We start from the raw sequence: 24,332 nt of genomic DNA on the forward strand, positions 1-24,332 counted from the left end.
TTAATTAGCAGTGAGGAGACTGAAAAGGGCCTGCTATGGTAGGTGAGATTTGAGCTGAACTATGAAGGCCATTTCTTAAAAAATATAACTTTCTTTTCATCTTGAAAGTCAAATTATAAGAAAATAAATAAATAATAAAACAACTAGAAGATTCAGAACAAAATAAACAGACAAGGGATGAAACTATGTCCTTTTGTTCCTATTTCACAATATCACCAATGTCTTTGCTGATAAAGTATAAACACTCTTAGCTGGCCCTCCATATAAGGTTTATATAGCTTCTGTTCAGTCTATTTATTTTGAAATGATAATCATATAATTTGGTTTCATCAAAATGCTATTTAGTGAATCAAACTTATTAGATAGTTTTTCCCAACTTAAGCGGTTATAGAAAAATCATGATGAAAAAAAAAATCTGATCATAGTCTTTAAATATCCATTTAACTTATGCTTCTCTCCCAAACCAGCCTCTTCATTTATTTTGTTGATTCTTATGAGAAAGACCCCCTTGTCCGCTTACAGGCTGGGCCTTCTCTGGGGCTGTACTCAATGACCACATGCTTGTAGGGGAAATGAAGGTGATTTTTAAAGAAGTGAAGCAATTTGGCAGATTGGATATTATGAGCCCACTTTTACCAAACACACTGCAGTAAGTTTTATTCTTTTGACACCTCTGAGAACTTATTCTCAGGGAAGTCTCATTCTAACTGACAAATTGCAATACCTCATGGTGTGTGTTAGCTTCATTATTGCATTAATGGCCTTGTGAAGGTAGAAGAGTAGTGAGATGCAATGAAAACTTAGCTCATTCTCAGAGTTATAACCCTGGACATATATGTATTTTTATGTAGCATTTGGCTTTTATGTGTACCTTACATGGGACATTATGCAGCTGAAAGTCCACATCAATCCAACTGTCAGATTCTTTGGACTTAGGACAAGATATAACAGTTTAAAAATCCTTTCATGTCAAGGACATTCAATTGCCCCCCATTTGTTTGCCCTAATAAAATTTTGTTCTTTATTTTTTAATAAAAGATCAAAGGAATATAACAACAAGAAAAGGATAAATGTATAGTCAGTTTGAAGAATAAGCTATTTTAAAAAAAGGTCAACTTGAAGGCTCTGGAATGATCAGCAAAAACTAATCTTATCTAAATTCTAGATTTCCTTTCCAAGATATGCTTTGACAGGGATGGGCCTAGGTTTACCTCCCCCTAGTCCCCACCCCTTTCAGTAGATGCTTGTTAATGTTTTTTGAATCAAATACATGTACTTGTTTTAAATTAAATACATGTATTTTTCAGATATGGTGGTTTTTTAAATCAAATACATCATTTAGAATTCTCCCTTAACTAGTGATGATGATGATAACAAGTAGTCAGGTGGTTCAGTGGACAGAGCACTAAGACTTCAGTCAGGAAGACCCAAGTTTAAATCTGGACTCAGACAGCTACTAGTTGTACGATCCTGAGGAAATCATTTAACCCTGTTTACATCAGTTTCCTTATCATTTCTGTACAATGAGCTGGAGAAGTATTTTTGCCAAGAAATCTTCAAATGGGGTTAGTCACAAAGAGTCAGTCATGACTGAAAGAACTCAATAACCACAATAAAATCATAATATATAGGTTAAAATTTTCATATATTAATCTCCTGTGAGCCTGAAAAAATTCTGTGAGGTATGAACTACAGGTATTCTTAGTTCATTTTCCAAATGAATACTGGATGGCTGAGATGGGAAATACCTTGCTCAGGGCCACTTAGCTAGTAAGCATCAGATAGAGGATTTGAATCAAGATCATCCTGACTCCAGAGCTAATATGTTATCCACTATACCAACAACCAACTATTGCTAAGCACAACTTAGCATGGCAGATCCAGAAAGGGAGACCTCTTCTGACTGGAAGTTATGCTTATTTTATGCTATCAAAGGATCCAGAAAAGGACTCTTTTCTGAAACTTTTCCTTGGCAGTTCAGAATATAGCTATATTGCTTAGAGTTTAAATGTATAGAGAAGCATCACAGGGTAGTAGAATTAGATATGAAAAGAACTTGAGTCCAATAAAGGTTTTGCTGCTTACTGTCATTTTTGTCATTTTTAATCCATGATCTAAAAGTATGGGTGAGTATCTGCACCAATCTGAGCCTCAGTATACTCATTGGAACATGGGTATAATAATATTTGCACTAGAGCCTGTACTTTATTATTATGAGGAAAACATCTTTAAACCCTAAAGAATAATACACAAATATTTGGTTGTTATTGTTGTACTTGGGCTAAGCTACTTTAAGTGAAGGATGGATGCTATAATTTGGCAGGCCTTATTTCATTTCTTGATTTGAGGCAAAGGTCTTCATTTCCTTTTTTTCAAATGATTGACTTATTTGGCAAAGATTTTAATAACCGAGCTCTGTTTTTCATAGTATTCCAAGTATATCTTCGTTATCATATAACACTTTAAGGTTTGCAAAGTGCTTTACAAATAATAGGGCATTTTATCCTTACAACAACCCTGAGAAGTAATTGCCATTATTATCCTCATTTTGCACATGAGGAAACTGAGACAAGGCAAGGGTTCAAGTGATTTGCCCAGGGTCACACAACTAATAAGTGTCTGAGGTGGAATTTGAACTAAGTTTTTCCTGACTACAGGTCCAGCACACTGCCCACTGTACCACTCAGCTGTCTATGACTGTGTAATGATTGTTAATAAATTGAAAAGAACTGAAAATTATAGAATGTTAAATTTGGAAGGCGCCTTAGATAAATAATCCATCTAATATAATTTTTTTTTTTTGGTGCGTGGCAATGAAGGTTAAGTGACTTGCCCAGGGTCACACAGCTGGTAAGTGTTAAGTATCTGAGCCCAAATTTGAACTCAGGTTCTCCTGAATCCAGGGCCAGTGCTTTATCCACTGTGTCACCTAGCTGCCCTAGTCTAATATCACTTTACAAATGAAGAAATTGAGGTATAAATCATTAAAGTGACTTATCCAATAATACATGGCAAGCTAGTGGTAGAGCCCAGACTAAAAGCCAGATCTCCTTCCCAGTCCAGTGCTCCTTCTATTATGTAATATTTGTCCCGAAGTAATATTTAAGGAAGAACATCATGTATAGTCTAATTTATTTGGCCCAAATTATTTAAATTCAGCCTTACATTGATAAGACTTACTGGAAATTGGCAAATATCCATTTCCCAAAGGCACAACATATACTGGATACTCAGTAAATATTTATTGAATTAAACGTAACTGATTTTCTTCATCTACTGTCAGGTTGATTCCAATAATTAATCAATAGCTACAGACTTCATTTAAAAAATTACACTTTAAAAATCATGTCATTAACAGTCAGAAATAACAAATGAAAGTGAAGCTGAGAATTTCGCCTTGTGTTCCTGTTAGACATGATGAGAAGTGATTAGAATTTCAATTAAAAGAAAAAAAAATGTAAAGAGGTTACTAAGTGGAAGATTGGGTTAAGTATAAGCAGTAGGTCTTGCCTTTCTTCCCTCAGGTCCAGCATTAGGTATCATCTGTAGAATTTTTTTTTTTTTTTTTTTTTTTTGCAGGGCAATGAGGGTTAAGTGACTTGCCCAGGGTCACACAGCTTGTAAGTGTCAAGTGTCTGAGGCCGGATTTGAACTCAGGTTCTCCTGAATCCAGGGCCAGTGCTTTATCCACTGCCCCCAATCTGTAGAATTTTAAGATTGAGCAGAATTCAATGATGATATCCATTGTTTTAAGTAAATTAATTTATACAATTTAAGCTTAATTGATAAATTGAAGCATTCCTCATCATCTAAGCATTCAATTGAAGGCACTGACAGGATTACATCATGCTTTGTTTGCTGCCATCTGCTGGAAATAGTTGTTATTACAACACTGCTCTATTAGAAGGAGATTGGTGATGTTTGTTTTAAATCTTCCAACTGGCTCCTTCTGACATTGCTTTTTTGTCTGTAGCACCACCATTCTTCCATGTCCAAAACACTGGGGAATGAGGTCTTCTTCCCAAGTCAGTCCATTTTGCTTTTGCATAATTCCGATTATCAGGAAGGATTTTTTTTTTAATTTCCCCTCACCTCCATTCCTTTACATTAGGCTTACATTTTTTTCTCTTAGCAACTTCCTCTTGTTTCTTTTTCCACCCTCTAAAAAAGTAAAAATACTCCAATCCCTCTTCTATTGAACAAGTCTCCAAATACTTGAAGGTAGTTACCACCACCTTCTTATTCTTCTTTTATAAATAAGTTTTAAACATTATATTTTAATAATTTACATATATGTTATATGTCATGTAAATGTATAATTATATAATTAAACTAATCTTCATGTGACATGATCTCGAGTTGCTTTACCACCCTACCTTCCTTCTTCTGAAAACAATCAAGCTTATCCATGTCATTCTTAAAATGTGGTTCTTGAAGATGAATATGACTCTAGTTGTAGTCTGACTAGGTATGAAACCAAGAGGACTACTACTTCCCTTTTCTTATACACTGTAACTCTCAATAAAGTCTAAGATCTCATTAAACTTTCATGCCTGATGTATCACATTGAGTTTGAATTGTACTGATTCCCTTCCCCGCCACCAATCTTTTCCAGTCAAATTTAGCTTTTGCCTCCTGCTTTCTACCTGTGAAGTTATTTTTTTAACCAAACTGGAAACTTGCTTTTATCCGTGTTACATGCCATTTTATCAGATTCATACTGATGTTCTAGCCTGTCAACTTCAATTTTGAATCCTGATTCTTATCATCCAGGGTGCTAACTTTCCCTCTAAGTTTTGGGTCATTTGCAATTGTTAATCTAAATATTGATATAATTGTTCTCATCAGTTGTTGTATCCAATCATTTAACAAAGTCCCATTACTTCTGCCACCCTACTTTCTTGCCTATGTCCTATTTCATTCTATTTTTTACCTCTTTGACCCTTGTTACCAATCAACAGAACATTTCAGTAGCCTTCTATTGGTCTTCCTTTCACTTCTCTTGCAAGTCTCCCCTCTGGGTATTCTCAATTCTCCAGTCCATGATTCACAAACTTATGTCCCTTTTTGTAAAGATCTGTCCATATTAAATCTTTGGTCAAAGCCTTTTAATAGGTCTTTATTGCATCCCAAATAAAAATTAAACCCCTATCCTTCAATAAGCAAACAGGACATAGAATGTTTTTTAGAGAAAGTTTGTGCAATTCTTTTTCAGTGAGTGTATACACATATGTAAATTTGGAGAATAGTAGGTAGTGAATTTAGTCATTATAAGTCATTTAGTCTAACACTTATTTTAGGGATGAAGATACTGAGGCTGAAAGAGGTTGTGACATCCATGGTCACACAGATAAGTAAGTAGTAGAGTTTAAAAGCAAAGCCAGGTCCCCAAGCTTCAAATCCAGCATTCTTTTCACTGAACCATACTGTCTTTTGTTTGTGTATTTGTATAGAGAGGCTGTAGGTGATTGTGGATAGAGAGCTGGCCTGCGTTCAGATCCCATCACTGATACATACTGGTTGTGGGAAGAATTTAGACAAGTCATTTAATCTCTTAGTGCCATAGGCAGCTCTCTAAGACTATAACATGGTAGAGAGGGTGCCAATTGACATTGGTAGAGGTTTTTCCCTTATCTGGGCTTTCCCCATACAAGGAACGAATACTCAGTTCCTATTATGTCAAGTATACATGCTCTATCTAAATATTAGACATAAACATGCATAGATGTGTTTGTATGTTACATACAAAAACAATGATGTAAAATTGCACATAACTAGTTATGCCATTCATTATTATAACTCTACGTATGCTCAGGCTTAAGATAAAACAAAGCCTTGGGTTCATATGCAGCTCTAACATTTATTTATCAGCTGCCTAACTCTAGGCAAATCACTTAACTTTGACTCGAGGACCTCCTTAGAATATCTCTACCAAGGCTTATTGAAGGAGGAACTTCTGCCTGTGAAGTGGTCACACATTTTTTCTATGCTCACTCATATGTGGCTAGTCTGAGGTGTCCCTAGATCTGGAGCAGTATAGGTGGATACGAAAGGGAACAGGAGGCATGGAGTGCTGAGGGATTCCTCAGGTGCAGGGGATCCCCCAGCAGCCCCAGCCCATGTTTGAGTTGCATATATATATATATATATATTTTTTTTGGCAAGGCAATGGGGGTTAAGTGACTTGCCCAGGGTCACACAGCTAGCAAGTGTCAAGTGTCTGAGGTTGGAATTGGACTCAGGTCCTCCTGAACCCAAGGCCGGTGCTTTATCCACTGCGCCACCTAGCCGCCCCTGAGTTGCATATTTACCACCAGCTAAGACCCAGGTATAAAATTCATTGACCCTTGCTTCATTTGCAATTAGATATTACAATACGAGCACATCCTCATCGTCATGCTGAAACTAGATATGATTATGCATTTCAGAGGACTTTTATCTCTGAAAGTTTCCAAATTCAGCCAAGCCTCAAGCATATTCAGTAACAGGCTAGGCAAAAATCAGTCCTGTCTGGCAGTTGAAGCCTGCCCGCCCACCAACATATCCCCATTCTGCTAAAAAGTAAGAGGTAATGAGGGCCCCAACCCACCCTCTTCTCAGGTAACTGTGTCAGTCCTTGACAATGTCAGCGTGTTGGTTTCTCTGATGTAGGATTTATTTAGGTCACCACAACCCAGGTTACAAAATATCTGAGAATGAAAATGGGTAATTCAGAGCTCCTCTTTGTGCATCCCTATGACCGCCCCACAGTAGAGCACCTTTGGCTAAAGCCCCCTAGGAAAACATTTTAAAATGGTTCCTGACCTGTCATTAGCATTAATTCTTCCACAACTCGGACCATTGTCTACTGGGAGCATTCAATAACTCATTCAGGATCAGAAAGATTATGGCTAAAAAGCTGTTCGCATGTAAAAATATCTCAGGGTTCTTATAGAAATATATTTTAGTGATTTAATTCTTTTAACATTACCTACATTTCCTAATATAGTCCCCACTCCCCTTCCCAAAGAGCCAATTCTTATGATATAGAAGAAAGTTTTTCTTTCTTTCTTTTTTTTTAGGGGGGAGGGGCGGGAACAGGAGTTAAATGACTTACCCAAGGTCATACAACTAGTAAGTGTCAAGTGTCTGAGGTCTGGATCTGAACTCAGGTTCTCCTAAATCCAGGGCTGGTGCCTTATCTACTGTGCCACCTAGCTGTCCCAGAAAGTTGTTGTTTTTTTTTTAAGTTAATCAAAACTGAAAAACATATTGAATTAATTTGACATTATCTGCACTGTTCCTCACTCACGGTTCCCTATTTTGACAAAGTGTGTCAGGCTTGCTTATTTTATTTTTGCAGTTTTATTTCAGGTATTCTGTTGTTGTTTTTACTTACATTGGTCAATCCATTTGTATGGACTTTTCCTGGTTCTACTTGCTTCTCTATCACTACGTATCAGTTTTCCCATGTTTCACTCTATTGATTATATTCACTGTTTTTTAGAGCAAACTCATATTCCGTTCCATCCATGTGCTACAGTGGTTCTTAACCTAGTGTCTCTTAACTTTTTGTTTAAAAAATAAAGTTGAATCAGTGTATTTCAATGTAACTGGTTTTCTTTGTAATCCCATGTATTTTATTTCATATATTTAAAAACAATATTCTGAAAAGAATTGCATAGGCTTCTCCAGAAAGCCAAAGGCATCCATGGCATGAACGATGTGCTCATGCACAAACACACACACACACACACACACACAATGGCTAAATCAGAATCACTGAAGTACTGCACCTTGTTTTTCTATGCTCTAATCGATGGACATCTACTATGGTTCTGCAACTTTATTTGCTACCAGAAAAAGAAAATAATATCACCATAAATAATTTAGTGCATATGGATCTTTTTTTTTTATATTGACTATTTTGGAGAATACGTGCCTAGTAGCAAGAATGAGAAATATGGATCAAAGGGCATGGGCCTTTTAAGTCACTTTCTATTCATTATTCTAATCAGACAATGGGTCAACATGCATCTGTTAAGCAGATGCTTAACTAAGTGCTATAGATATAAAGAAAGGCAAAAATATGGTCTTTTCCCTCAAGTAATTCACATTTTAATAGAGGAGACAACATACAAGTCAATATTTATATACCATGCATGCATATGTATACATATATTGTGTGTGTGAGAGTGTGTATGTGTGTGTGTAAGTAATCATCTTGGAAGGCAATCTAGAGGAAAAAAATTAGTAATGAGATTTGAGCTTCCTTCTTGAAGGAAACTAGGAAATCCAAAAGAAAGAGGTGAGGAGGGAGATATTTCCAGGAATGAAGGACAGCGAATGAAAAAGCTTAGAGTTTGAGATGGAGTGTTGTATGTGAGAGGAACAGCAAATAAGTTAGTGTAGCCAGGTTATAGAGGAACACTTTATATGACACAAATAATTTCACATATATTCTCATTGTATCATTACAACAACCATGGGAGTTTTTATCCCCCTATTTTACAAATGAGGAAACCAAGGCACTGTTTAACTAATTTGCCAACAGGAACACAGCTAGTTAGGGCCTTAGGTAGGTTTCAGATTCAAGTCTTCCTGACCCCAAGTCTAGCATTCAATACACTATGCCACCTACCTGGCTCTATCAATAACTACATTTACTTTAAAGTTTGCGAAATACTCTCCATATCTCATTTGATTCTCAGTCCATCCCTGAGGTAGAAGCTATTATTACCCCATTTTGAAGATTAAGACACTGAGGTCAACTGGGTTTAAATGACTTGCCCACGTTCACATGTTTAGTGTCTATCTAAAGCAGGATTTGAACTCAGGTCTTCCTGAATCTAAGTTCAGCCCTCTATCCATTGTACCAATTAGCTGCCTCTAATATGTGGAGAGAAGTAAACTTTAAGCAGCCTGGGAGGTTTGGAAGGGGTCACTTTGTGAAGGGCTTTAAATGTCAGATAGCATTCTATATTTGATCTTTTTTTTTTTTTTAGGTTTTTTTTTTTTTTTTTTTTTTTTTAGTGAGGCAATTGGGGTTAAGCGACTTGCCCAAGGTCACACAGCTAGTAAGTGTTAAGTGTCTGAGGCCGGATTTGAACTCAGGTACTCCTGACTCCAGGGCCAGTGCTCTATCCACTGCGCCACCTAGCTGCCCCTCTATATTTGATCTTGGGAAACATGGAACCACTGGAGTTTATTGGGAAAAAATGGGGAGACATGGTCAGACCTGCACTTTAGGAAGATGGATTTGATAACTGACTGGAGGATGGATTGGAGTTAGGAAAGATGAGGCAAGAAGACCAACCAGAAGTCTATTGTACCAATTTAAGCATGAGGTGGTAAAAGTCTTCATCGTGGTGGTGGCTGTAGGTAGTGTTGAGTGTGAAGAAGGGCATATATTTGAGAGATGTTGTGCAACTTAACAGTTTGAATGCAAATTAGATTGGAGATTCCCCCTCAGGGAGCAGGTGTTGCCCTAGGAAAGTTGGGGGAAGGGAGAAGGGTACTGTTTGGGGTGGGGGAGAAAATATAATGATTTTTTACATATTTAGAATTTGAGGTGACCTTAGGTTATTCGAATGGAGATGTCCAAAAGGAAGTTGGTGATCAGAGACTGAAGTTCAGTAGAGATTAAAGCTAAATATAGATAGGAAAATCATCTGAATAGTAATGCTAATCAAACTCAAGAGAGCTGATGTGGTCAAGCAAGATATAACAGTACGAAATTATAGAGGGAGAAAAGAAGAGGATCCAAGACACAGCTCTGGGGAAAACCCATCGTTAATGCTCATGACTTCAGTGAATATCCACCAAGGGAGACTGAAAGAGTAATCAGAAAGGTAGGTGGAGAACCAGCCAAAAGCAGTTTCATATACCACAGAGATGAGAGGGTATCCAGCAGAAGAAACTCAACAGTAGAGTAAAAAAACCAGAGACATCAAGAAGACTCAGGAATGAGAAAAGACCAATTAAGAGTTGACCAATTAAGAGACTGCTGATGACTTTTAGAGAGAGCAGTTTGGGTTGAAGGATGATGTCAGAAGCCCCTACAATGGGGGTCTATAGAAGGCTCTCTCAAGTAGATTAAATGAAAAAAGGTGAAGAGATATAAGTTGATAGCTAGTGGGAATATCAAGTGAGGGTCTTTTAAGGAAAGAACAGACAAAAGCATGTTTGTAGGCAGCACAGAAGTAGCCCATAGATAGTGAAAGATTGAAAAGTAGAAATAATGTGAATATGATAGAGTGGGCAATCTACTAAAGATGAGGGAAAGATGGGATTTGGGGTACATATGAAGGGATTTTCCTTTGGAAAGATAAATGCCACCTCTTCTTATAAGAAAGAGGTGAAGGAGGACATTGTGGAGGAACTTGTCTGAGTTATGTGAGATGAGGAGGAAAGACAAGCAAGCTCTTAGCTAAATGTTCTTATTTTTTTCAGTAAAGTATAAAGGCAAAGTTCTCAGCTACAAACATAGAGGGAGGGCATGTGATGGGAGGCTTAAGAAGGCTTGTCTAGTCTGTTTCATTGATCTTCTTTTATATTTTTAAACTAGTGCCAAATTGCTTTGACTAATTGCTTGAGGTCTATAAGTGATATTATTTTGTTCCTCCCAATGATGAAGGGTTCTTTCTGTAGTGGAATTTAAACATAATAGGAATCATTAATGTGAAACTGTGGTTCCCAAAAATACAATGAAATTGATGTGGAATGTCTGTAGTGAGGGAAATTATGATCCCATTGTACTCTGTCCTGATCAAATCATAGGTGGGGTACTGTGTCCAAGTTGGGGTACCACCTCTTAGGAAAGTGGCAAGTGGCCAGATGAAGGAGACTGGAAAGGTGAGGGAAATCCTTGCCATACCCTAAAATAATTGGTTGAAAACCAAGAAATATCTTGCCTGAAAAAGAAAAGACTTAGGGAGATAGCTAATTTTCTTCATGATATAGAAGAGGGATTAGACATATTCTGTTTAGAGTCAGAGAATAGAAATAGTAGCAGTGGATGTAAGTTCCAAAGAGATGGATTTAAACTGGATGTTGCTCTTCCTATCCATTAGATCTACCCAAAAGCTATATGGGCTGCCTTGGGAAGTTGTGGGCTTCCCTCGCACTATTTCGTTCAAGCAAGGGATGATGGAGAAGAACACGTCAAGGATGTTATAGACACAGTTCATGATTTGGTTGAATGTCAATAGAAAATCCATTCCTTTAATAAACATGAAATACCTTTTATGTGTGTGTGTTATGGCACCATGGAAATCATGTTGGATTTGGAGTGAAAGAACCTGGGTTCAGATCACAGCCCTGACAGTTACCATTTTTGTGACCTTAAGAGGTCATTTAACCTCTCTAAGGTTTGGTTTCTTTTGTAAGAAAGAGTGTCTTGGCCAAGGTGACCCCTAAAGTCTTTTTTATATCTAAATCCATGAGTCTGTGATCCTATGTTTAAGTCATTGTGACAATTGCTAGAGATATTAGAGATTCACAAAGTTTCTGAACTGAACCCATGTTCAGTTAGCTCTTGTAAAAAGTGCAGTGGTGATATCAGAGTCTTAGTACCATGAGCTGGGGGGGGGACTTCAGTGAAGAGTAGTGTCTGGGTTTTTCTACTTGCTGGATTCCCCCTGGGGTTGGCTCACTCCTTTGAGCTAGGGTCTGCTGCCTTTATCCCAGCTCTTAATATCACCACCGTCAGTCACCTCTTCCCAGGTTGTTTCTATCTCTCACCATAGTTCCATCGATGTCCAGGCTCCGGGACCTATAGGTTTTACTTGGGCACTCATTTTATTATTTCTAGCACCCACTGTCAGTTCCTGCCCTTCATGATCAAACTAATCCAAGGTCCATTCCTTTTCCTATTATGCACATATCTTCAGTCCATGGTATCATGGGAAAGAGGAGCTACTTGCTTTATATAAATAAGTGCATGATAAGTATATTGAAGAATATGCCATTGAACATTGTCAGCTTTGTGGGGTTGGAGAATTAGGGTAGTCTCCTGAAGGAGGTAGAATATAAGCTGGGTTTTCAGGGGAGAGCAAGAATTTGAGTGGAAAAAAAAGAAGAAGAATGAGCAAAAGTATAGGAGGTTCTGGTGACCTGGAAATGCCATTTGGCTGGTATAGAGTGATAGAGATAGGGTAGTATGGGATAACTCTGCAAAGATACTGCCAACAGTGGAGGACTTTAAGAGGCTTGGACTTCATTTGGAAGTGAATAGGGAACCCTCTAAGAGTTGTCAGGTTTAACAAAAGAATGACATAAGGTGATTGGGAGGCAAGGGAGATTATAGTGGTATCAGATAGAAAGGTAGGAGGGGAAGAAAATAGTGAGAGTCAAGGCAAGTCAATAAGCATTTGGTATGCAACTACTGTGTGCCTGTCACACAGTGGGGGATACACAGAAAAACAAAAATGGCCCCTCCCTTCAAGATGCTCACTGTTTAAAAGGAGAAGATAGGGAACTTTCATGTCATCCTCTTGGGGCTGAAGGAGAAACAGCTAAATCTACTTTAGTATTTCGAACACTGACTTTGATGAAAACTTATTAAAATTGTGTGGCCTGACCTTTGGGGGTGGGGTATATATCCTGAACTGAACCTCTTCCTACCCCTAGCCCAATTACCATAAGTAAATCCAAACAAAACCTAATGTCAACATTTATTGAAGACTGTCATATGTAGGCAATTTCGAGAAAATAAATATTTATGCAGCTCTTGAAATATCAATGTCCTTTCTGAGACTGACAGGCACCAGCTGAGGCTTTTGTTTCCTACTTTCTGGGTTTCAGAGATGACCTGGCAAATATATCCGTTTGACACCATTACAAGAGTGATCTTAAGCAGGCATGAAAAGATGGAAAGGGAGATGCTTCTGACTCTTCTAAAGATCAGCAGTAGTAGTCTGTGTTTGCCCAGAATGAAGACTTGATAGGAAGGGGCAGTTCTATTTTTACTCTGTCCACACCAAGTCATCAGTAGATTGCATGTCCCAGGAATTTAAAAATAACTTTTACTCCTTTGTGTTAGAAGAGAGGGCAAATTTGAATGATGATAAAGAGGTGAGGAAAATGGAGACAGTCATGTGGCAATAATGCAAGATGGTAGATAGGTACACCCCCAAAGTGAATGGCCCATTGACATCTTTGCAATCTCGGGAGAATGCAAAAAAAAAAAAAGCCTTCAGCACATTGGGTTACCCTTATAGTGAATTTATGGGAGGACATAGAAATAGACAATATTTAGGATGGGGAGGGATGGATTGGCCGCAATTTTCATGATTAGAGGGGCTTCCAAATCCATGAGATCACAGATCTCCTTGCGTAGTTGATATTAGCAAGATGATAGACTATTGCAAAGATGGAGGGGTCCTAGAAAGCTTTTTAGCTTAATGCTCATCTCAAGTATGATTTCCTCCTGAGAGAAATGCTATGTGGTTGTTATACCCTCATTATAATGTGGACTCCTTGGGGAGAAGACTGTGTTTGCCTTAATATCCTCCAGTGCTTACTTAGCCCAGTGCATGTCACATAGTGGGTGCTAAATAAATACCTGTGGAAAGGGGGAGGAGAAAGAAATAGGCATTTCTATAGTGCCTACCATATGCTAAACTATCTTACAGGTATCATCTTATTTAATCCTCACAACAACCCTGCAAGGTAGGTGGTATTATTACCCCTATTTTGGATTTCAGAAACCTAAGGCAAACAGGTTTAGTGACTTGCCTAGGGTCACACAGGAAGTTTCTGAGGTGATATTTCAACTCGGGTCTCCCTGATTCCATACCTAGCATTCTATCCACTGCACTTCAAACTAGTTGGTGTGGTCTGACTTAACTATATACTTGATGCATAGTGTTTTTCATATAATAAATAATAAATGCTCTCTCTCTTTTTCTTTCTAATTTCTTGACTTTTTTCCTTTTTTCTCTTTCCCTTCCTTTCTCCCTTCCTTCTTCTCTCCCTCCCTCCCTTTCTTCCTTCCTTCCCAAGTATGTCCTTTGTCTATGAGGAGTTCCAGTTGGGCTCCTGACCCTGGCCCTCATTTTGGGCTGTCATATGTACTAGAAAAACCTAGTACATGGAGAATCATAACATTTTTAATAACATTTCAATATTTTTGTGGATCAATGATATCATCGATGTGGCTTTGACTTTAAGAGGTATAGATGCCACAGTGATCATGCTTTTTTGTTCTATGTAATTTTTGCCCATAACCTCCCATATTTCCACTATAATGGGTCCTGCTAATGTTCTGGAGCCCATTCTTTATGGTGAAAGGGAGTTGGGGGCAGTCAAACTAAAATGTGATCTGAGAATCCTATATAAGTTGGGGTACCCCAAAAGTCCTAGTTCAGTTTTTAAAAGCTATATAAATATTTCCTATTAACATGTTAATATTGTATAAATGATTTGAAAATTGTTTGTTTTGATATTCTTAAAATATTAAAGCTTAAAGCTGTACTAAGACTTTAGGGACATACTGTATAAGCCACCGACCCTAACTCCCCAACCCTCTCTTCCCTGAAGGCAACAGCTGCATACCCAGACCTGAGACAGTGTAACATCTAACAATGTTGTAGTTTTCCCCTTAAGAGCACATCAAGATACTGCAGTTAATTCATAATCTCCCTGGTCTTGATTTCATTTGGTTAACACCCTTCATGTTCTCTCTAAGCAGTTTAAAGGAGCTATACATGAAAAGAGGTAAAGTGACTGGAGCAGGGTCACACAGGGAGCAAGAGCTTCCTGTTTCAGAACCAGAATATGAACTCAATTTCTCGGCCTCTAAGGTCAGAGCTCTTTCTACTTCACATGGTACATGAGAATGGTGAAAGTTTAGGATAGATAAACAGGAACTCACAGGTACATCAAACTGATCCTTCTTCTCTGTCACACTAGTGAAATACTCATTTTGTTCCAGCATACATTTCTGTGCAAGCCAGATGGAAAATTGTAGACATAATTACATTTGAAACCCAGTTTCCAATTGTAGATTAGATAATAAAAGAGATGCACACACAAAAGAAGTCTCTGTTCATAAGGGTTATTTTCTTGCCTTTCTCTGGTAAAATATTCGGCTGTATAGTAGGCATTTGAAGGTCCTCTTGTTCTTCTACCCCCTCTTCCTTTTCATATGTATTTGGCACCTAATTAACAACTCCCCAGGGGTTCTGAACCATGTGATAAATGTAAAACAAGTGTGACCAAAGGCAAGGAATCTTGTCTTTTGAATTATTGAAAGCCAACTAGAAGCATCTCTGCAGGTCAAAGAAAATCCAGCCCCCTCCTCCTCTCCCCTCTGTCCCCTACATCTACCCTTAAAGGAAGAGACAAGGCACAATTATGGCGATTACTCATACTTGAACCTATCTATAAACCTAGCTACCAACCTTCACTATTGTCTTATGGCTTTGGTCTTAAAAAAAAAATTAAGGATTATAGAGGCACTTATTTCTTTTTCTTTTCTTCTTCTTTTTTTTTTTCTTTTTGCGGGGCAATGAGGGTTAAGTGACTTGTCCAGGGTCACACAGCTAGTAGGTGTCAAGTGTCTGAGGCCAGATTTCAACTCAGGTCCTCCTGAATCCAGGGCCGGTGCTTTATCCACTGCACCACCTAGCTGCCCCTATAGAGGCACTTATGATAAACAAGAATTGCAGAATTTATATTCTCTAAATCTTCTTGGGCCCTTTAAAAGTCCATTTCCACATAATCTTATCAAGCTAAACTTGATAAATTCCTGCTTAGAAAGTCAGTTGTTGATGGTCCTCTGGGCTGCTTGGAAGTCTTTTTTCCCCCTTCATCATAGGTGTTGGTCTAACCCTAGACACCACTCATTTATGTAGAGAGGAGATCTGTTTATTGTGGCTAACTCCTTCAAATTTCAGAGGGCTTGGCAACACATTCTCCACAGCAGCTGTTCCAAAGCATTTCTCCTCTCCTAAAGCCCCCAACTCCTCCCACTTCCCACTCAATAAACATGAGTAATTATTATAGAATGGTAAGGACAGAAATCAGATTGCAAGAGAGTGAGAGCTGATTGACTAATGAATAACTGTAAGCAATGAGTACAAGTTTCTACAAGTTTGACAGTGAGGGGGAAGAGAGAGGCAAGGTGAGGGATTGAGAGTACAACAAATCTAAAGAAAGTTTTTGTTTTGTCTATTTTTTGGTCTGTTTATTTGGCATTGCTGTTTTTAGAATACAGAAGGATGGGGCATGTTTGTTAGTTGAGTGTAAGGAGCCAGCAGAGAAGGAGGATTTGTAGGTAAATGGGAGATGAGAATGATCCTTGGTGGAGCAAGGTCAGGAAGGTATGTAATTAACCACATGGGTACATTTTTTAGCCTTGCCAAGAGGCACAGCAAGTTCAACCTCTGAAACTGGAGGGAGGGATGACAGGATGGGTTAGGACACTGAGAATTCTGGGGTTTGTTAAAATCAGATGACCGCAGAGGAAAGAAGGCCAACAGCTCAGACTTAGCTAAAAGTGATAGGAGTTGAGGGATTTAAGAGATCAGGGAAACTTGAGAGCAGCTGTTGTAGAGAAGGTGATGCCAAAACTTCTAAAATTTGAACAAGATCACCACAATAAACAGACCTCTTCCCTATACAAATGAGTGGCTTTATAGGTTGTATTAAGATACTCATGGAAAGGGGAGGGGGAAGATTTCCAAGAAGTACAGTTATGTGCCTTGTGAGAGAAGGGGTGGGGGGCAGATAGGTCATTAATCCTGAACAAATTGACTTTCCAAACTCAGGTTCATCAAGTTCGGTTGAAGTAAAGATTGTATGGAAATGGACTTTTAGGTAACTTTCAAAGACCTGGATAACTTTCACATACCAGTGCATTGTGTGATGGTATGAAATTGTACCAGCCTTGATGCTATTTTCATTGAAGACCAAAGACTCAGGAAGGTTTGAAAGCCAATCTAAGCTGTCGGTTAGATTTTTAGGTTCAAATAGGAGTGATTGTCATCATTGTGCTTTGTCCCTTTCCATCATGGTGGAGAGGAGAGGAATAGGGTGGAGAGTATTTTCTTTGATTTATTGGGATGCCTCTAGTTGGGTTTCAATAATTCAAAAGAAAAGGTTACTTGTTAATTTGGGTTGCAGAACAGTTTATGGACTTTATTTCATTTAAGTTTCACAGCACTCAAGCAAGTACATACTTTTAGTATCTCTCCTTTTACGGAGCAGGGAACAGAGCAGGGTTTGTGGGAGAGATCTGTCTTTCCATCTTCAGCAGGTTTATAAACTGAGAAACTCTACCTCTATAGCAAATTACCCCTCCCTACCCACCTCAAATTCAGCTCTACTGCAGTCAAGGTGGGAGTGAGAGGTGGGTCTGAGAACAAAGCCCATGCCCCTCATTTTCTCAACCAAGTTACCAGTGCAATCCTTCAGTACCTAACCTGAGACAATGTATTCCATAGGCTTATAACACATGTCAATTTTTAATTAGAATTTGATTTGGCCAAATGAGGTGTAGTATGTGAAAAAAGGAGTTTTAAATGACCAAGAAAATTTTGTGACAATAATTATTATTGCCATCATAATTATAATTGATATTTATAGAACAGATTTATTTGAACTTTAACAGATTTCCTAACAATCCCATAAGAAGTATATCAATACTATAAAAAGGTCAAGCAATTATCACATATAGCACAACTAGGATTCAAACTCAGGCCATTTGAATATATATCCAGGGCTCTTTCCACTATTCCATATTTATCTTTCAATATGCTTCCATATCTAAAACCTGTGATTCATTCATTCAACTTATTTTTGTTGAGCATTGGTTATGTATAATTTATTCTGTTAGGTACTGAAGATCAAAAGACAAAAGTTATTCCATTGGTGGAATGCAACATGAACAAGGATGGGTCAATGAAGAATATACCCAACTCATTTCTGGGAAGAAGGAAACTAGCAATTGGGAGAATCGTGAATAAGCATCAGAATTCCAAATATATTATTGTCAATAGCTCTGTCTGATGGAATTATTTTCCTTATCAGTCTATCTTATGTAACATAAGCATTATTTATTTATATCTATTCATCCTCAGTTCCTGGGCTGTGAGGTAGTGGAAGTGGATAGAACACTGGGACTGAAGTTTGGAGGACCTGAATTCGAATCTCACCTCAGACACTTACTAGCTGTGTGATCTTGGGCAAGTCACTAAACCCCAAATGCCTTAAACATCCTGGGCCATCTTTAGTCATCCTGATATATATCTTGCCATTGAATGCAGATGGTTCTAGAAGAGAGAGTGAAGTTGGTTACCTTGCACAGCCCTTCCTCACTTAACTCCAGTTCACTACAAGTCATGATGTCCCCTTTGAGAAAGGATAAACAACAACCCTCAGTGCCTAGCACAATGCTTTGTATATAATAAATAGACAGTCATCAAATATTTGTTGACCAAGTGATATAAGTATTTGGTCATAGTTCTCAGAGAATCAGTGGAGTATACCACAAAGGATAAATTATGTATTTTGGTAAGCAATATTGTAATTAACTCTTTTCAATAGCTAGGAAAAGGTTAAACATAGGCTCTTCAGTTCAGTCTTTTAGACAATATTCAACTGTTGTCTCCCCTACGTACCAGTAATCTCAGAGATAGCTCTCAGCAGAAATATGAAGATGGTTGTACTAACTTCTATTTCTGAGGTCATATCACTACAATATGCAAATAATAGGTGCATTTGGCCAGTGTGAGCTTCAAAAAGGAATGGAGTTGGACTGAATGGATCAGCTGTTCTGTTGTTTAAACTCAGTGGCCAATTCACTTAAAATACCTGCAAGCAGAAGGGGTGTCCTTATACCCAAAGCAACAATGTGCCCACAGCTTTCTCAGACAATCGCCATTCAAGAAAAGAAAGCAATCGGTTTTACGAAAGACATGTCATTTGCCAGATAGCACGTCCTTATTTAGTTTCACTCAATGTGGTCATGATATTTATGCCACAATTTTAGCAACTTTTTTCTGGCCTCACTATAGTATTATTATGATTTTTTGTTTGTTTTAAATTTTCTAATTAGAGAATTCTTCTAGATCATCTCCAAAGTCTCTTTCAGCTCTAAAGGTCTGTGATTCTCAAAAGGCCAACATAATTTTAATTGCATTACTGCTTAATATACATTCAAAAATCAGCAAACCAAATTTGTAGAATCGGATATTAGCCCTGCTGGTTTGATGACAAGGCAGGGACTTCTAGGTTCCATTTTCCATTTGTGCAGTTTGAAGAATTTTCACCCTAATGAAGCAGATTTTGAATCTACCTTGATTAATGGTGATAATAGCTCATATTTGGGTAGTGCTTTGCAAAGTGATTTCACATACATTATTGCATTTGATTCATACAATGGCTCTCTGAGGTAGACAGGTATAGGAAAAGGAACTGGAATGGAAAATCAACCTAAAATTAAATTAAAATAAAGAACCCCTGGATGAATAAAGCTCTTCTACCACTGCAGGTCGATACTTTATAGCCTTAGAGAGCTTCCTAAAACACCGGAGGCATCTTGTGTCAAAGGCAAGGCCTGAACCTAGGTCTTCCTGCCAATTCTAATGACTGCCCCTTTAAGGGAGGGCATACAGATATTAAGGAACCACATTTTGTGCAGGAGGAACCAGGCTCAGAAAGATAAAATGACTTATTAGAAAAAGGCCAGAAATTGAATCTATCATCTTATTAATCCCAGATTAATTTTCTTTTTAATACTCCCCAACACACACACGTACCTTTACAATTAAGATAATCTATTTTTAAGTTATATCTTTGTTTTTTATATCACCTGATTTATTAATATAGTCCTCCTTACTCACTCACCTACCCATGAAGGTATCCACTGCAACAAAGATTGAAAAACAAAGAAGGGAAGAGGCCCATCCCTTTTATTAATTGCCTACCATGATACAAGCACCATTTAAAGCACTTTGCAAATATTCTTATTTGATACCTTTGGAGGTAAGTTATTACAGTCCCCATTTTATGGTTGAGGAAACTGAGGCAAATAATAATTAAGTGATTTGCCCAGGGTCATACTAATAAATATCCAAGACTGAATTTGAACTTAGGGTTTGCTGACTGTAGGCCCAGTCTTCTATCTAATGTGATGCCCCACTGCCTGTTCAGCAAACCAACAATTAAGTCCATCTGGTAATCTAGTCTGTGTTCCACATTCATACTCTTCTCCACAACCACCACCACTTCCTGAAATGAAGAGATGGAGGTACATTTCTCAACTATTCTCCAGGGCCAAGAGTAGTTATTTTTTGTTCTTTCCTTTTACATTGTTGTAGTATATGTTGTTTACTTGATTTTGCTTACTTCATTTGTTATCTGTAAATATAAATGTATGTATATATATGTGTGTGTTTGTACATATATATATATTCATACATGTATATATGTATGTATGTGTATGTGTACACACAAACAAAATAAATTTTCTGTTCTTCAGAACCAGGCAAACAATATATTTAATGACTACAAAAATGTAAATAGAAAAACAAAACTGAGCACTATAGATTTATCATGACCAAGCTTGATCAGAAACAATCAATGAGAAGATACACTCTCCTCCCTTCTTGGCAGACATGAAGATGAAACAATGTATATATTGTTAGCATTGGTAGATATGTTGATTGGTTTTGCAAAACTATTTTCTCCTATTTTCCCCCTTTGTTAAAAAGTAATTGCTCTCTAGGTAGCAGGTAGGAAATGATATCTTTGGGAAACAAGGTGATGTACAACCAAATATATCAATAAAAACTAAAAAGTAAACCTGTCAATGCCTCTCTGAAGTCTTCATATTGATCACTGGTTAGGACCTAACACTGTGCCATTGTCTTCCCTGTCACAATTTAGCCATTTTCTAATTGGTGGGGAGATGTTTTGTTCCCAGTTCTTTGCTACCAGAAACATATGTCTTTTTAATTATATGGACCATAATAAATCCCATCCTATTCATAGGAAAATTTCTCCATGACCCCATAACCACTACATTTGTCCCCCTGTATTAAAACAGCAGTGTCACTTGAAATTTATGTGTCTCCCCCAAAACCTTCTTTGATTGGCTCATTCTATTATAGAGAAGATCTCAGTTTCTCAGTCTATACTAGTAAAGTAATAGCGATATTGGTATAGCAAGCTAGACATGTTTCAAATGGGGATCCAATGATGGATGAACTGTGTGTGTTTCACCTGGGGGATGTCCCAGGTAATTTCAGAAAGAAGCATTACCTCAAGCCACCAGATGATTAATTATTTTGATCATAGTTACTGAGAGAGACTTTTAAGGTATCTGTGTAGCAAGGATCTTCATTGGTAGATTGTTTATCCACACACAGATCTTTTGCTCCCTTGTTTTTCACATTCTCCCTTGGGTAGAAGTGCCAGAAATTAGCTGGGAGAAAATCGCAGATCTCTACTTCATCTTAACCTTGCCAGATTTGGAATACTACATGAAAGTTTCTCCTCCACCACTACCCCACCCCCCCCCCCCGGGAAGGAAGGAAGGAAGGAAGGAAGGAAGGAAGGAAGGGAGGGAGGAAAAGAGAGAGAAGAAAGAAAGAAAGAAAGAAAGAAAGAAAGAAAGAAAGAAAGAAAGAAAGAAAGAAAGAAAGAAAGAAAGAAAAACATAGTATGCTTGTTTGTATTTAGATATCAGTTCTTTCTCTGAAGGTGGATGGCATTTTTCATCATGAGTCCTTTGGAATTGTCTTCCACCCCTACTCTTAAATAATAAGATTAAATTTATACAAATATTCAAGGGAAACAGTCACTAATAAAAATGTTTACTAATGAAGAACATTGACAAACAATAAACACATAAGGAATGAATAATTAAATACATGGCATTCATACTTAATTGCATTGAATATTACTGATTATGTTAGCATTCCCTGGTACAGATGTTGCCAAAAATGATCTATGATATGAGTACCAACACTGAACAGAACAATTACTGATACTATATACAGCTTCTATTGGCTACCAAAGCCTGCTTCTGATCATCTACAAATAAGATTTGACAGATATTGGCGTGCGCTCTAGGTCCTCTTGAGAACATCAAAACCCTTGCTTTGTTAAGCATATAACCAACATAGCATTCTAAAATGCTAAAGCTGGGAGCACCCAAAGAACATTGACTATCAGAGCTGGAAACACCCTTCAAGAAAGATAATCAAGTCCAACTCCCGAGTTTTACAGATTAAAAAAGTGAGGCCAGGAAAAAGGAAGTGACTTGCCCCTAAGTTAGTTATTTTGGCAAAGATATCAAGGCTTCTCTTGTGTTTCACAGGCTAATCTCTGTCTTATTTTCTTTTCCAGTAATATCACTGCTTGCCAGATATATGTGACGTGAACAAGGAGGAGCTGTGTGAAGGCATTTCTATGCAGCGGTTGCTTCATGACCCCTCATCCAGTTAAGTGAAGTTACACCAGTGTCCACCATGACAGCACTTGTTCTGGGAGCAGTGCTGCTCATTCTCCAGCCACAGTTAGTGCCTTCTCATCCTGCCACCAGCTCTAAAGTGGAAGTCCCTTCAGAAGCTGGCCAGAAAGAGCTCTTAAGGAAAGGCTCTCTCAAGAGTGACTTCCAAGATGGTGCTCCTTTGAATGGATCTAGCCAGAGGCTCCCACAAACCATCATCATTGGTGTGAGGAAAGGTGGTACCCGAGCCCTCCTAGAGATGCTTAGCCTACACCCAGGGATAGCTGCTGCTGAAAGTGAAGTCCATTTCTTTGACTGGGAAGATCACTATGGAAATGGGCTTGAGTGGTACCTCAGCCAAATGCCCTACTCTTTCCCTCATCAGCTCACTGTGGAAAAAACCCCTGCGTACTTCACATCATCCAAAGTGCCTGAGAGAGTTTATAATATGAACCCATCCATCAGACTGCTCCTTATCCTGAGAGACCCCAGTGAGCGAGTTCTATCTGACTATACCCAAGTGTTTTATAACCACGTGCAAAAACACAAACCATACCCATCCATTGAAGAATTTCTCATCAAAGATGGTGAGCTCAATGTGGAATACAAGGCAATAAACCGGAGCCTCTATTATTTTCACATGCAAAACTGGCTTCAGTATTTTCCTCTGGATCACATTCACATTGTGGATGGGGATCAACTCATTAGAGACCCTTTCCCAGAAATAGAAAAAGTAGAAAGGTTTTTGAAGCTGTCTCCACAAATTAATGCTTCAAACTTCTATTTTAATAAAACAAAAGGCTTTTATTGCCTAAGGGACAGTGGCAGGGACCGGTGTTTACATGAGTCAAAAGGACGAGCACACCCTCAAGTGGATCCCAAATTACTTAATAAACTGCATGAATATTTTCATGAGCCAAATAAGAAATTCTTTGAGCTTGTTGGCAGAACATTTGACTGGCACTAGAATACCAAGCAAGGCTCTGAAACTGTCTACTCTAAGTTCTGGTGTATGTCTAGGAAAGACAAAACAATAATAACAATAATAATAATAACAAAGGGCATTGAAGCTATAATTTATTTGTAAAATCCATAAATTACTTATGTACAGTATTAGAGTCACAATTGCCATATATACTAGTTATATTTTTCTACTTGTTAAATTGAAAGCATTTTGTATTGTTTTTCATGGTTGTTAACATGGTGTATGATGTCTCTATATGAAGGAACTAAAATATTTCACTGCATAAGATTTGCTAGAGACTGTGTTGTCCTTCTCAGTATAAAAATCCATTTGCCCCCAACACCTGAGGCAACCAGTAGTTTCCGACTGCAGTATCCAGACCCCTTTATTATTTTCCAATGGAAAAATTGCTTGTGCATTATGTTTCTCAATCTGTTTTTTTTTCTCCCTGCAGTTCTTTTAATTTTTAATGCCTCACTGTGGTCATCAGATTTCTTTGACTTGCCTCATAAAATAATGTATCTTGCCTGACATGCCTTATTATTCGCAGAAGTAGCACTTTTTCCCAGACTGAAATGAAATTTGGCAAATATCTGAGTGTGGGTCTCAACCCTGTGTAAAGTTTGTATGGATTACAGAGCATCTCATAAAAGCCAAATGCTTTAGGTCTGCAGTTCTTAACCTTTTGAGGTCAATGGACCCTTTTGGCCAGCTATTGAAGCCTATAGACCCTTTCTCAGAATAATGCTTTTTTAAATACATAAAATAAAATATATAGGATGTCAAAGGAAACAAATTACATCGAAATATAGTTTTATATATTTACACATATATGTGGACATACAGATACACACACATATAAACCCAAAACTAAAAATCCCTGCTCCAAGTAGTTTGTTTCTTCCCAAATGAACCACCCTACTCACTTCT

General features: G+C 37.9%; 1 protein-coding gene across 1 annotated transcript in view; it reads left to right on the forward strand.

The window, feature by feature from the left end:
- Positions 1–23,690, forward strand: part of HS3ST1 (heparan sulfate-glucosamine 3-sulfotransferase 1) — a 44,749-nt gene extending 21,059 nt beyond the window's left edge. Inside the window, exon 2 of the mRNA XM_043969697.1 lies at positions 22,336–23,690. Coding sequence (XP_043825632.1) covers positions 22,458–23,405 — 948 coding nt within the window. The 5' untranslated portion in view covers positions 22,336–22,457 and the 3' untranslated portion in view covers positions 23,406–23,690. The remainder of the gene's footprint in view (positions 1–22,335) is intronic.
- The last annotated feature ends 642 nt before the right edge of the window (positions 23,691–24,332 follow it).

This window comes from Dromiciops gliroides, chromosome 6 (genome assembly GCF_019393635.1).
Source record: "Dromiciops gliroides isolate mDroGli1 chromosome 6, mDroGli1.pri, whole genome shotgun sequence".
Taxonomy (NCBI): domain Eukaryota; kingdom Metazoa; phylum Chordata; class Mammalia; order Microbiotheria; family Microbiotheriidae; genus Dromiciops; species Dromiciops gliroides.